At 41.1% G+C, this 15746-nt stretch overlaps 1 protein-coding gene across 1 annotated transcript; it reads left to right on the top strand.

The window, feature by feature from the left end:
- The first annotated feature begins 4368 nt into the window (after positions 1-4368).
- LOC133999854 (ras-related protein Rab-37-like) lies at positions 4369-15412 on the top strand. Its single transcript, XM_062439182.1, has 9 exons — positions 4369-4776; positions 5808-5918; positions 7953-7994; positions 10002-10068; positions 10365-10417; positions 10815-10880; positions 11746-11802; positions 11880-11956; positions 14214-15412. Exons 1-9 carry the CDS (start codon positions 4666-4668, stop codon positions 14314-14316), a joined length of 687 nt encoding a protein of 228 aa, XP_062295166.1. The 5' UTR covers positions 4369-4665; the 3' UTR covers positions 14317-15412.
- Positions 15413-15746: the final 334 nt, after the last annotated feature.

The raw sequence follows: 15746 nt of genomic DNA, 5'->3' as shown, positions 1-15746 counted from the left end.
GTTGTTCTTTATTATTACACAAGCACATCTTAGCATCAGTGAATATTAATTGTTTTGTCTGACAAGACTTACAAGCAGCAAACACAAATCATACAAACTAAGGCATATAGATGGCTTGACGAACAGATGAACAGGCCACTTGATTGTTCAATAAACTCTTAAGTAGGGGTTTCAAATGTGTCACAAGATGCTGTCACAATCACAAAATAGAACATTTTTTCAAGCATACATAACAATATGCAAAAACCTGTCATATAAAAGGGCTAATTTTTATACATGAGGGAACTTTTTACATACACAATGATGCCATTTTCTAAACTCTGTACTAATTGTGAATAATTATATTGAAATGTCTGGCTGGTAAAGATGAGAGCAAAGACACTTCCTGCTGGGTCAGTGAGTCTCCATGCAGTACTGCTCATATCCGTGGGCGTGTGTTGGGGATGGAAATCGTGTAAAAGAAACATATTGATACTCACCTGCAGATGAAATATACATTTGGCAGGAAACACATTGAGCAGTGTCAGAACATTTTCAGTAAATTAAGTAATTTTAGTAAACAGTGCTGTGTTATGAGTTATCGCCTTTTAGTACATCTCTGGGGATGGATGCCTTTGACTAAGTGAGTTAAATGACCTCTCGCTGGATTCATTGGGCACTAATGTACATAAGAGTTTTATGTTTCCACTCAGCAGCGTCATGCTAACTATCTAATTATGAGAGATCTCTGGGGCTCACTCAGGATGAACATAAACAACTGAGGGTTGATCGTGTGTGGCATGCTCTGTGAAATCTCACGTTGCCATGGAAACATACTCAACATCTCTACCCCTGCTATAAGGCCCTTGCCACAGTAAACCCCTCTACACACACATACTTCCATACTCCATACGCACCATCAGATCCAATGTGCTTCTTGGAGATAAACTGCCCCCCGCTGCAGCTCTTCCCACCAGCTGTGTTTGTCCTGAGAACATTTACATGCCATCATCAAACTTTGATGAGGGAGGCATGAAATAGTAATATGCAGATTTCACACTGGCCAGCTAAACACTGTGCAGTGAGTCATTCACACAACCTCGGGGATGCATCACTGCCACCTGAGGGCTAATTTCTGCTGGTTTCCACTCCTACTGTGGAGGAGCCACAATTTTAAATATGAGCATATATACAAAGATAGTATTTATATTGTCTGATAAGGTCTATATGTTGGATTTCTGAAACTTTTTTTCCTGTATTAGCTGTAGTAAGAGTGTTGCTTTACTCAGCACTTTAAAAGATGTGCTGCTTCAAAGAGTACTCAGCACGCATTCACTTTAAAGAGCCAGATCGTGTCTTGATTTCCATCCTGTCTATCTGCTGAAACTGCCACGAACGTGTGTTTTTAACAAGAGAGAAAAGACGGATGTGCAGAGCTCAGGATGTCAGTGATTACAATGAGCGTATTACGAGTTGCAGGAGTGCTGCATGCTGTAATGCTGCACCATATGTGGGCTCTTTGAGACTGCAGATAAGAGGCAGGCAACAGGGCCGGAGGAGCAGGAGGTAGGGGAATAGGAGGAGGTGTAAGAGGGGGGTGATAAATGTCAACAAAAGAGGCAAGCATCTGCTGCAGAGGAGCTCCAGAGACCATGGCGACAAGGCCGATTGATGCCTGCATCAAGAGACGTGGTGTCACATCAGTGGATCTCTGCAGGGGTGACGCATGACCCTCGGCCATGAGAAGAGATGGTTATCACAGGAGCCTTGACTGTGTGCTTTTATTTGTGTGTGTGTGTGTGTGTGTGTGTGTGTGTGTGTGTGTGTGTGTAAGGTTTGGTTTGCATGTTGCATTTGTGGCAAAGACAAGGAGAAAGACTTGTGGATAAAACTCTGTTTGGAAAAACGTAGAACACCTCTGATACAGTGACACAGTTTCAGGTCAACAAACACACACACGCGTGCGCGCACACACACGCACACATACAATCCCCACGTTGACCACTGCATGTTGTCCTTCACTCTTTTTGAAGGAATTAAGTCGACCTCCAGCCATCACATTGCATTACAGAGACCAGAGTTCTGCACAGCAACAGATGAGCATGTACAATAACCTACACTGTGTTCCCACACTGTGTCCTGGCCTCAGGCGATCAGTGAGGAGGCAGCAGATTCATGTTGTCGCATCTTTCTCTCTCTCTCTCTCCCTCTCTCTCTTTCTCTCTCATCTCTGCAGACCATCCTAGTGGGAGACAGCGGAGTGGGCAAGACCTCTCTGCTGGTTCAGTTCGACCAGGGAAAGTTCATCACAGGTTCCTTCTCTGCCACCGTCGGTATCGGATTCACAGTGAGTCCAACCCCCTTCCTCCCCTAAATATGCTTCCCCCGAGTGATGAAGAGGACATGTCACTGTGATGTGCTGAAGTCGTGACATAACAGCGAAGCCAATATCAGTTTCTGTGCCATGCATGGAGAGTTTGAGTCCCTCAGTGTGTCCGTGAAGTGCAGCATGAATCAGTGGCGCTCTCCAGTGCGGGATGTTGCATCTTCTCACTGCATTCATTATGATCCTTAACACTCTGTGGGGGTTGCTTGATCGAGAGTACATTATTGTGGTTAATGATGCCACTGCTATGATTAAATTACTGTGAAGGGAGCACTACTAATGAATGTCATGGCGGCAGGCTGTTTGCTGCCGGATGTTTGTAACAAAGCTGTTTTAAACAAGAGTGATTTTATGCTTTCTGACATGCGGGGTCTTGGATTTTTTTTTTATTCTATGTGGCAAGTTGAGGCAAAAGGAGACAAATAGGGAAGATGTACGGCTCATTTAATGTATGATTCGCCTGCTATCATATTTTTCTGCTGTGACAGTGATAAGTTTGGCTTTGTGTCACTGCCATTAGAGCAGCAAAGAGGAGGCAGAAATCTGAGAGAAAGTATAAAATTGGCTTTGCCATTACGCATTAGCATAAGTTTTCTGGTACCCCTAGAGACAAAAGCACCACAGGGAAAAAAAGAGTTATTTCCCTGCACACTGCTACTGGGGTTACAGTCAAGAGTGAGACAGCGCCTTCAAATACACTGTGATCACTTTTGTGTCTTCAGGTTAAATTTGGATAAAAACGGGGAAACAGATGATCAAATATAGTGCACAGTGGAAATGTATCCAGTATTTGTCTCCGCTGTTTCATTTATAGTTGTGGCTCACTCGACTGGAATAAATGTTCACTTTTTACATTTAAGGCTTTTGATGCCTCTTTGTTAGTTTTGAGCTATTTGGGTTGCACTTATCTCGCCGCTCAATAAACAAGCCATACATTATAAAGCAGCGAGTTTCAAGAAAACAGGCAGATACAGAAACATTCAGCATATCTCAGTCAGTTTGTGATGCTTTTGTGATTGATACTTTAATCCGAAATGATGAACTGAGCTCACATAGATTGTTCTGCATCTTACACCTCATATCTGTTCTGAATCAAATCAGTTCAGTCAGCTCCAAGATGCAAATGAATGTTTTATGTTGTTCGTCTCAGTCAGAGCCAAAGGGCGAGCTGCTGCCTGCAGCTGACATGAGTTCATATGTTTGAACAAGAGATTAGATTATATAACATAAATGATCTCTGGCCCATGTGTCATTTAGGCCTTTCGGCACAGAGAAGAGTGAAAACACTTTGTCTTGACTTGAACACTGGGGGGAGACAAACACTAGAGGAAACGATTCACTTGCAGGCATTATTGGAAAATTGAGTCTCAGTGAAACCATTTTGGACACGGATGACATGCTAATTAAATGAATATAATCTGTTCTCGACAACAAGGAGTCTGGCATAATTGTTAATTAGACTGTTGTGCTAAATGATAGTTAAAGAAAAAAATGGGTTGATTTTTAAAAAAGCCACGAAAATAACAAAAGATGGGAACTACTTTACAATCATATAAGATGGATTTGTCATTAAATATTCTTAAAAGAAACATTTTTAGGTGTCTGGACAAAGTTTGCACAGAGATGCGGAGGTGTCCAAACCCCTTTACGCACCCTTACACTTTTAGGCAGAGTTGAATTATCTTTAGCAGGTGCATCTGGATTTTAATAGTGTTAATTTAAACTGACAGGTCATACTTTGTGACTCTTTGTTTTTCTTCACTGACCCCGTCTATGATCGAGCACCACCTGTGGCGGATGAGTCAGCCATCGGCGCGGTTGACCCCCTGCAGCTATTCGGGGAGGATGTCAGCCTGAAAAGATAAGATGTTTCACTCATAACAAAATACAGTGTCGGAGCTGCCGACGCATAGCTACTCAGTTAATCATCTGCCCACGCCAGGATGCTCCGCTCCGCTCTGCAAAACCAGAGAAATGTTTCCGCCTGTTTGTCATTATTGCTTTCTTGACTGGTGGATGCCGTGGCGCCGCTGATTTTTTTCTTCTTCTTTTCTTCAAGTTTTGACTGTCGCCTCCGTCTTTTTTTCTTAACAGGCGATATTAAGGTGTGATTTTCTCTCTGTCTTGGGAAGTGCCTTGTGATCATTTTGTGGCCACACGCAGTATGCACGCAGAGGGGCTGGAAGCTGGCGGAGACTCGGACTGAGATCTCACAGACACCGTGCGCGCGTCTTTCTCTCTTGGACACATCTCGGAGATAACTGTGGTTTGGCTCTCTGCACTCTTTGCTTGGCTCTGCGATGTCCACAAGGAAGGCATCGTTGACGGACAAGCAGACTACAAACGGCACGTCAAAATATGTGTTGGAGAGATGCGCTTCTATTAACGAGTATTATGATATTTCCTTCAAGGTGTGTATTTCCGTCTTGTCATATGTGTTGATCCTTGATGTTTTTCTTGCTGCTGGCGGAACAGGTGTCTAAATTGACTGCACATCGGACACAGAAACAACTGGGTGTACATGCAGCAACAACAGCAACATAAATGTTGACTCTTCGCATCTGGGGAATGGGCAGATAATCTATCACATTGGCTTCATGCATCCTCTTAATGTACAGTTAAACAGGCCATGTTCACTGTATTTACACTGATGACAGTGCAGACACCAAGTCGTCGACCTGGAGGCTTTAATTTGTAGAAGAAGTCTCTTAGAGGCTGTAAATCTCTCTAGGTTGCTTTGTCCGCCCTTACTTATATGCAAATATTTGCTGATGGTGTACTTGTTGCTCCTTACAAAGCCTCCCATTGGATTTTTATAAAAGCTGCACAAGGCACACCTGTAATTACTTCATAAAGACCCACAGACAAAAGGATAAGGAAATTTAACTTTAACTGTATCCATTTATAATGCATGTGTTGGCAGCAGTGTAAATTCACAGGAGCTGTTTGAATAACATCTAAGGTTTTACATCACATGCTGTAATTAGGCAACCTGTTGTTGTAATTATATTGATTGCTTTTAAATAAGGATGCACTCTGAACAAATGATGAGAGTAAAATTACAGAGTTGGCTACAACCATCTTGAATCCCCTCTCAAGTATTGGCAGAGTGTCACATGTTGGTGGCAGCTCAGTCAACAGTGAATTACAACAGTATCTGTGGTACTGTAGCTGCAATCATTTTATCATTTGAACAAGCTGACACGCAAAGTTAAGGCTGAGGAACAATAAGATGTTGCAAAACAGCATCTTCCCTCTAAACCTTGTGACTCCAGTTGTGAAATATGTTTTACATAATTACAAAATAATTTAATGCAGCACGTCCCTTAGCTCTAATTTCCTGTTCAGTAAGTCTTATCGAAACATTCTGTTCAGGCTGTCATCATGTTTTTAAGCCAGCTGTAACCTGTTGTCCCTCTCTCTGGTGGTGGGTTTGCTCTAGGTGATGCTGCTGGGAGACTCGGCCGTGGGGAAGACGTGCGTCTTGGTGCGCTTTAAAGATGGGGCCTTTCTGGGAGGCAACTTTATAGCCACCGTTGGAATAGACTTTAGGGTGAGAGTACAGCCTCACGGAACGAGTTGTTGTATTGTTAATTATTTTGTCAATGGTTTGTTTTTTGTGCTATTGTTACTCTAATGAGAAAAACTTATACATTTGAAAAACAACATATTGATAATAGTAAAACAACAAGAGCCCAATTATCACCTCATTTCCACTTCGAACACTTCATCATTCTGTGATGATAGCACCAAATGTACAAATCCTCTTGCCAATCAGTCAAGTTCACAGACCACTTGTGCTGCTAGGGGCTGCCGATTGCTTCATAAATGTATTGGCAGATGCCTGCCCACGTCCCTGTCTCCTGGAAAGATTGGCTGCAGCTCAACTCGGTCCTGGAGGAGTCACAGCACTGACAGACGAGCTCCCACCTAGTCACATACACCTCATGCACACACACGCACACACAATGACTGTTGCTGAATTTGGAGCAGATGTCTACTGTATGTCTTCCTCTATTGGAACGGACATGAAAATAGGCTATTTGGAGTGAGTGGTCCGGATCCCAGCAAGCTCCCCATTTTCCTCCAATCAAGACAAAACACTTGCACTAATGGCCAGTCAAGTAAGTGTGGTTTGAGGAGGAAATGATGTTGCATTAGCTAGAGTGATGTATTGTCTTTTCTGGATAGCGGAGTAGACATTAGGGAGCATAATGGATGTCTGACAGATAGAGCTACTCTATATGGCCGCTGTCTATTCAAAAGCATGGACATTTTATTTTGCCCCACTCAAGGAAAAGCAACAGGTTCTGTGGTCACCATCCATTCATAAAAAATTATGAATAAGTGAAATGAGGTTACATCTACATCCATTTGGGAAAATGTGATGGATTCAGTGTCATACTATTCATTCAGAGGAAGTACTGTTGGTGAAATTAATTGCCTTGAATGTTGATCACTTCCCACCGCTTTTGTTATCTTGCCAATTTTAATTAAATGGGGCAGAAGCCACTTATAAATACAGTAAGCCGGGCCAAACAGTTGAGTCAATATGCTGAGGTTGTCCTTTGTGCATGGATAAGCAAGCAGGCTGTTGTGGCAGCTTGTAACATGGCTGGTCTATTTTCGGCATGCTTCCTTGTAGCAGTTACTCAGCATGCAGGCTCCTCTCACGTCATAATTGGGGGGGAAATGGAAACCCATGGCAACAAATGCATCGCAGGGGTTGAACCATGTCCATTTTGCCAAAGCAGAGGATTCAGCAGGTGGCAGCTCTAGCTGCCAATGACATCTTTGCAGACATCTTAGAGATTTATTTATCTTACTGTGTAGCCTTTTCTGCATTTCGTCTGTTCTTATTGTTGCTTTTTGTGAGTATACAGGAAAGGCAGGGTCTGTTTGTGATGACCTGTCACTGATAGGGAGTTATTTAGCGTTTCAGGAAGTGCTGCAAAGAATTTTCTAGTCGCACTTCCTTTAACTCTGTGTCTCTTTCACTTTGGTGCTTTTTGCTGTAGCAGGTTGAAATACTGTTGTGGCCTGATTTGTTGCTCTAGCTGGTCATGCTAACTCAGCAAACTCCAAAAATACCGCCAACAAAGCGTGGGAGCTGCATGTCTGAGCATGCATGTTAGCTCATACGTTAAACCTCTCAAGATTTTTTTTTTTTACCAGTTTTCCCCTTGCAACATATTCATCAGCCACAACATTTGGTCTGTTTTAGGTGGGGTGCCTTAAACTATTTCAGGCCAATCTTTGCTCTACGGGAAATCAGAGGGCACCCCTATGGAGCTGCAGGAAATTAACGGGGGAGTCAGTTGTTATGCTGCCAGTCTTCTTTCTCACTGTTGTGTAATTAAGTCTAATCCTAAGACCTTGTTGTTGTGTGGGTGTTGCAAATTACTTTCTCTGCCAGTATTCAAAGCCACTTTTAGTTGTCTTATTTCTTTTGCCACATGCTGAGTCCTTGAGCTTTTTTAGTCAGCTTCAATGTTTGCCTTTCATATCTGTGCAGTTTTTTCAGCACTCCAGTCTCTAAAGCATACGGTGCATTGTCACTGTCTGATGGCTCTTCTCTCTTCCACAGAATAAAGTGGTGGATGTGGACAACCTAAAAGTCAAACTCCAGGTAAGAGCAAGAACGTGATGACAAATTAATCTTACATGACAAAATCATCTCATTCTCCTGGCAGTCATTGACCTGTTTATGCAACACATCCTCAAAACAAAATGACCATATAGGCTGATTGTACCTGCACTCCAAAATGACTCATGTGTTTCCAGAATAACCCATGAAAGCGTTTTTTTTAATATGTCGCCTCTATCGTCAGTAATAATAAAAAATAATTATGTTTTATGGTGACACTCATGGTTGGAAATGGGAAGTGAACAGTGGTCTCCTGCAGCTAAATCCACCTACTGAGTTCTATCTATCTATCTATCTATCTATATATCTATCTATCTATCTATCTATCTATCTATCTATCTATCTATCTATCTATCTATCTATCTATCTATCTATCTATCTATCTATCTATCTATCTATCTATCTATCTATCCACCCAACCCGCCACCTCTGATATGAAAATGTGCCACCTTATATTGACATTGTGTAACCTATGTCACTTCCTTTGGTCCTAATTACTACATATTTGGTGCTAGATTGGATCAGCCAAATTGATGATTTGCAAAACTCTTGCAGGATTTGTATGGTTTCTTGATTATGAGCATAACAGTCTTAACCTTATCTTCAACTTTAAGCCTAAGCTTTGTCTAACCCTTACCTTAACCTAGCTGCAGTCACAAGGGTTTGTCCTTCTGGCTGATCCAACCTAGCATTTACCTTAATAGGGCTGCTAAATGGCAAATGTAACTAAAGGCCGATTTTGCCAGCTGAATTTTCAACCCATACTGTCATTTTTCTTGTGAGAACTGGCTGATATATCTACCTGAATTTATTTGACAGATTATACAGAATCATAGAAAACTAATTAATAAATTATAGATGAACCAAATATACTTTACATTCATTGGACTATAATTGTTTGTGTTGCATAGTAACATACCCACATACCCATATATCATTATAACCTGTTCATTCAACACTGAGTGGGAGGTGCCAAAATTAGATTTCTCTGCTGTAGTAAATCCGCAGCTTCTCTTCTCCTGCATGGACCCGGCACATGATAAAATCTTGTGATTAAATACACTTTCCCAGACAGCAGTAATTACAGAAAAGATGGAGTTGAGAAAAAAAGGGTTTCAACTGTTCAGGCTGACTGCAAACTGTGCAACAGAGGATTTAATACTTTCATTTCATGTCTTTTTAGACTGATTGTTTTCCAACAAAAAATAATTGCCTTTTTAGAAAAAATACAACACGTTTACTTCAAACCTGTGCAAGAAAGATCTCACAAATCAACAAATTCAGCTTACCATATGCCAATTGTCAATAATTATCTTGAAATTTAAAAAAATTAATAAAATTAGATTTATTTAAACATTTGATTTGAAGCCATACCAAATCATGAATTCTCGAATGCTGAGATGGCAGTTAGTCGTTCTGCTAAGCTAGGCTAGTTAGTCAACCTTTTAGCTTAACAAGTTTATTCTCTATTCTCTATGATTTAGTTACTGCCTTATTAAAGTGGAGCAACAAACTAAATAACTAATAATAATAAGGTGTTAGTTAATCAAAATTCACATTTCAATAACAGGAAACAGCGAGGTGTAAAAAAGTAAATTTAGCTTTAGCCATGTCTAGCAGCAAGCTGTAACTAAATTTTGTTAGGTTTTCAGCTGTTTTTATACTTACATGGCAAGTAAATTGTATATTTAGACACATTTTTAGCAGATCAGGTTCTGTGTTTATCTACCTTTTGACTAAATATGTCTTACACCATTATTTTTTAATAATGGCTCAGAGAATAATGGCTCAGAGAAACATATGTTCCTTCTGCAATATGAATGTATGGTTTGAATGAGAAACAAACTACTGTATTTTAAGCTTTGTAGGCCAGTATAATGGTATCTTTCTGCTTCAGTAGTTGGCTGTGCAGGATTTGCTGTGAGGATTGTTTATGATGTTCATTTGTTCCACTTTAATCGCTGTGTAATTATGTGGTTTTCTACGCAGATCTGGGATACAGCTGGCCAAGAGAGATTCCGCAGCGTAACGCATGCCTACTATAGAGATGCCCAGGGTAACCTTTGCTTTTATATTTTACTTCCTCACATTGTCTGTGTGTGTGTGTGTGTGTGTGTGTGTGTGTGTGTGTGTGTGTGTGTGTGTGTGTGTGTGTTTGTGTGTGTGTGTGTGTGTGTGTGTGTTTGTGTGTGTGTGTGTGTGTGTGTGTGTGTGGGACGGGGTAGAGTACTGTAGGTAAGGGAGCAACCCGGCTCAGAAATGTAGAGAACGTGTGTAGGTGTCAATATGTTGCGTAAGTGTGCAGATAACAATTAAGGTGAAACTGAACAGCTCCTCTGTTTCCTTATACAGCATTACTTCTGCTTTATGATATCACCAGCAAGATGTCATTTGACAATATCAGGGTAAGAATGTCTCAAATTACTTCTTCCGTCCTTCCTCTTTCACACCTTCTCTATTTTCTGTTCATTTTAACTTCCTGCCCCTAAACCCTCTGACACTGTCTATTTACTTTCAAAACACTAAGAGGGCTTCTAACATTGTCTCACATGCCCTCTTTGGAAATGACAGTGTTATCATTTTCTTGGTTACACAGTTCCCAGTTTCAGTAATGAAAAGCAATAAAAGTGTTGAAAGATAAAAACGGGTCAGGCTCACCATGATTGATTGGAGGATGGTAACAATGCACAACTCGGGAAGGAAGGAAAATTGCAGTCTTTAATCTATGATATTTGTTTTGTTTATAGACCAATCTCCCTTTCTCCCCCCCCCCCACTGTATCTGTTTTTTATACTTTTAAAGGCTTGGCTGACAGAAATACACGAGTATGCCCAGAAGGATGTGGTCATCATGTTGCTCGGCAACAAGGTGAGCAAAGCTTCCTTTTTTGTGTTACATAAAAAGATCAGGAGGATAACTGGTCCCTTACCACAGTATTAACACACTCCTATCACACTCAGACAGACATGAGAATGCTTAAAAGCTAGAAAATGCCTCCACTGTGCAGCAAATGCATGAATGCAAAGCACTCATAGGCTTATTTTAATATGTACGTGCAGCTCAGTCTTAATCATGTTTGTGTGTCTTCTTTAATTTATGTTTTTAATGCACACACCCGTCTATGAAAAGAATTTCCCTGCAGGGAATATAAAGTTGGTCAATTTAAAGGATGATTGCTTGTGAGAGTACACATCAACACATTAATCTCTCACCCATCACCCAGTCTTATTTGATTATTACGAATGGGTAGGATACGTTCAAAACAGTGCCACACAAATTAATAATCCCTTGCTTTAAGCTTCTCTTGCATGACACCATTTTTCCACAATGCTGCTGGTGATGAAAAGAGAAATTTTTCATGTCTCATTACTACCAGCAGTCATTGCTAATATGTCTGAAAGCTCCCTCTGGTGGCTCAGCGAGGACTCACCCTTCTCGGGGGTGGGGTGGGGGTCATAGATGTCACATAGCAGCAGCTTAGATCATTGGCTGTGAGAGCAACAGGACTGGCGGCATCAGTGTGTGGGAGCGCTGCTCTTCTGCCGTAGGTGCAGTTTCTGACATCTCATCAGTCTGAAGGAGCTCGGGCTCAGCAGCTGGCGGCAGAGCTGCCAGATAAGTGGATGCGCAGGCTGGGATGATGCTGCATCACTGTTACTAATGGCGTGGTGAGTCTGTGACCTTTCACCTCCACTGTGATGATTAGTTTTCTCTTCCTGCTGCTTTCTTACAGTCAGACATGGCTGCAGAGAGGGTCGTGAAGACAGAGGATGGAGAGAAGCTGGCGAAGGTATGTATGACAGCTCCATGTGGTTATATCGTCAACAATAGCCACTCCACTTCATCTTCTAATGTTTTCCCTCTCAGGAATACGGAGTGCCATTTATGGAGACCAGCGCAAAGACAGGAGTCAATGTGGAGCTGGCCTTTCTCGCCATAGCTAGGTAAGTCATAGAGCTGCTTTAATCAGTATCTTTACATGAAATAGAAATCAAATGACTGTATGTATTGTCACTAGTACTGCAGTTCCCCACATCTCTGCAGGGTGTCCACAACTTTAACTGTTTTGGTTAACTCTCAGACAAAGTTTGTGACCAGCTGGTGAACACAGTGGAGCATTTAGCAGCTAAAGGGCTGTAGATAGTTCCCTAAGGGGCTGATGGAGACCAACACAGAGCTATAAAAGGAGAGTGAAACTTTGACTTCAAGTCCACTTGTTTGGTAGGGCCCTTCGTTGCGATAAAGAGAAATCTTAATGCCACACCATAGAATGATATTTTAGACAATTTCAGCTTCATAAATACGTTTTTTTCTGAGTTGGATGCGAAAAACTTGACTGAGTTGCACATATTCCTGAACTCAACCCCGTCTAACGTCTTTTGAGAAGAACATGAACACTGGTGGCGAGCCAAAATCAGTGACCGACTTCACTGATGCTCTTGTGGTTGAATGGCTGCAGATCTCTGCAGCAAGTTCCCAAATCCTGCAGAAAGTTTTCATGTAGGAGCGGAGGCTGTTACAGAAGCATATTAATATCCATGGTTTAAGAATCAGATATGAGTGGGGCGTCCACATACTTTTGGCCATATAGTTAAAATACTGGATGTAACATTGTATTCCGGTCAGATACACCCAAATGACTGAATGAATGGATGCAAATGTATATCTAGTCTTCCATGTATTAAGTTATTCATTTAACATGCATTACTGCCTTATGTAGTTAGTTAAATGTAATGAATAACAAGAGAGGAAATCCTGAAGGACAGGAATGAAGGTTTATTTTTGGAAACATGATTAGTTAATCAGTTACATGCCTTTATACTGAAGCCCACGCAGAAGTTTTGTTCATGTTTTAATGCTTAAATGGTTACAAGAAACTGGAAGGAAGTGACAGGTGGACAGTCAGTAGTTAATCTCACAATACCAGAAAACGGGAGATCTCCGCCTACTTAAACCTGGGGATTTCTAAATGCACAGTAGCTGCTTTAACAAGCCACTGACAAACCTACTGCCCTTAAATGGAAATGGACATAATGCCCCCCACTCTTCTCTGTACTTAAATGGCATGTCACCATCCAAATATGAAGGGCTGTCCTTAAGACTTTGGATTGGTTCAGCAAGGTTTTAAAAAAAAAAAAGTGTGATTGTTTTCACCCAATTTTAACATTGAAACCTCAAAGATTTTCCTCAGTCTTTATGAGTGAAGTGTTGAAGGACTGACCTGTGAGTCTAGTTGGTAGTGTACAAATTCTAAATGAGAGAAAACAACAGAGAGTAAAAAGACAAAAGAGAGTGGAACAAAACAAATATGATTAGATATACTGAAAAATTATTTGTACTTTTTTCAATTCCAGTGTCATCTACAACTCATCCCCAAAACAAATGTTTTACGCTTCGAATGCCACATCTTCCTTTAAGGAGTGCTCTATAGCAAGAAATTAATTTTATTACAAATAGTGCTTCTTTCTCTGCCTATAATATTAATACCAAAGCAAACTGACAATATACACACTCTCAGATTTGTTTGGGTCGTGTTTCTGGAGTTATGAACACTGAGGTTCCACATAAGGGGTTTGTATTTTAATCTGCTTCATGCATATAGAAGACATCCTCATTCTGTCTGGAGTTTACTCTGCTGTTTTCTGGTTGCATATTTTTGGCTTTTCTCTAACTTGGCATCAAAGCTCAAAATCCTTCCTTTGATTCCTGCAACTAGCACATTCTAACGGTTTTTAGCCAATTTGTTATTTGTTCTCGTTCACTCGTTAAAATGGGATTGTGCATGTTTTGAAACCACGTCAAGGCTCCCCATTGATTTCAAACATTAACTGTCATTTTTTGAGTGACTTCCTTGTGTACACACCTTTCTTACTGAATGGCAGGAAATATGAAAACTTATTTTGTCTAAAAATGACTGTTTGCACAGCCTGTTCCTGGAGCTGTGGGAGAAAATAATTTTAGGTGATTTGCTATGAAGGGTTAGATTAAATGATTCATGCCAGAGGCATTTTGATTCAGAAGGCTGTTTCTCTCCCTCGCTCGCTTGCACTTGCTCTTTTTATTTCTCTTCTTTTATCATTTTCTTGATTTGCTCACCCTGTCTGTGCTCCATCCCACACATCCACCCCCTTTAATACTAACTTCCTGCGTCTCTCTCTCTCTCTCTTTCCCTCTCTCTTTCTCTCTCTCCCTCTCCATCAGGGAGCTGAAGCACAGAGCGACACAGCAGCCGAGTGAGCCCAAGTTCAAGATACACGACTACATCGAGTCTCAGAAGCACAAGTCTGGCTGCTGTGGCATGTAGCTGATCCTGATCACAAGTCAGGGAGAGACACAAATAGAAAGAGAAAGAGTGAGAGAGGGAAGGAGGGAGGAAGGGAGTGAGAATATGGTAAAAAAAAAAAAAAAAAGTCTGATCTCTAACAAAAGCCAGTCCCAGCTCCAAACCTGAGATGCGGACGTTCCTCCTCTTCACCACTGAGCTTTTAGCTGAATGAACCTGGATTGGACGCCATCCCTTATCTGAAATGTGAAATTAAATCACTTTTATGTCATATGTAGAGATGTTTGTGGTCCTTGTGGTGACAGTTGTATAGACATAGTCAGGAGTTACAGTCTGAAATGCTATATCCATCAAAAAGAAAAAAAACAGCACCATTCTATACTTGATAAACAGCAGTTTTATATATGAACAATCAATATGACTGTTGGTGTGGATATAGCTTTTTTTTTTTTACCATGCAGCTCTTCGTTTGTTATTCATCCCAGTTTAACCAGGCTGTGAACTGAATCCCTTTTGGCCTTACAGTCTTCATCTTTCTTTAGTGTGTTTGAGATAAGTGGACTTCAGTCTCACAGTCAGATTGTAGCTAAAATGATCCCGTCTGTTCACATCTGTACTGCTGTTAGATAGAATAAAGCCAACGTTTTGAGGGCACTTGCCCACTGTGTGTCTGTCTGTACCTTCAATTCAGGGCTAGTGAAATTTCATTCAAAGTACTGTACCTGTAAATTTTCTGGAGCATCATCCAATTGTTGCACCCGGATATACTCAAAGAGATTATTGTCATTATTTCTTGATTAGAGATTCCTCAGCATACCTTTTTACCATGTGTCGCTCACACACTGACACGTGACAAACACAGCCTTCCCTGAACATCGTTGTGTCTCCTTTAATGATTGATGTTGTTGTCTAGACTCTACAGAAGCTGTATTTGTTCACGCGCCGCATCGTGTAACTTTGTTTCTTTGTACAATGTTCATTATGAATGTTTGCTTGTCGAACTTGCTCAATGTCACATTTGTTCCTCTTGTGAGGCGTCACGGTGATCACAAAGTGCCATGAAAAAGTGCTTTGTTATCATATTATATATACATATATATATAAAAATATATTTTGTAATGTATGTGCTGTTGTTTTATTGAAGTCAGTCTCGTCTGTCCGTCTTTGTGTGTGTTCTGGAGGACAAGGGGCGGGAATCAGGGTGTGCTGAGGTTAATGAGCCACTGTGTGGCAGCAGCAACCCCTAGTCATTCTTGAGTAGCACTAGAAAGCAGTAAATTAGACAGGCAACAGTAGACTCAGCACACATGTTGATCCTCTATTTCCTATACCATTATATACGGTATTTTATATGGCCAGTGTATACATGGAGCACATTCATGATTCACTGCTCTCACACCTCAATGCAGCGCTCCTCTTCTCCCACTCACATCTACAAGTCATACTGCAAC

This window comes from Scomber scombrus, chromosome 18 (genome assembly GCF_963691925.1).
Source record: "Scomber scombrus chromosome 18, fScoSco1.1, whole genome shotgun sequence".
Classification (NCBI taxonomy): domain Eukaryota; kingdom Metazoa; phylum Chordata; class Actinopteri; order Scombriformes; family Scombridae; genus Scomber; species Scomber scombrus.
Note: the sequence above shows the minus strand (reverse complement) of the source record. Positions and strands in the feature narration are given on the sequence as shown.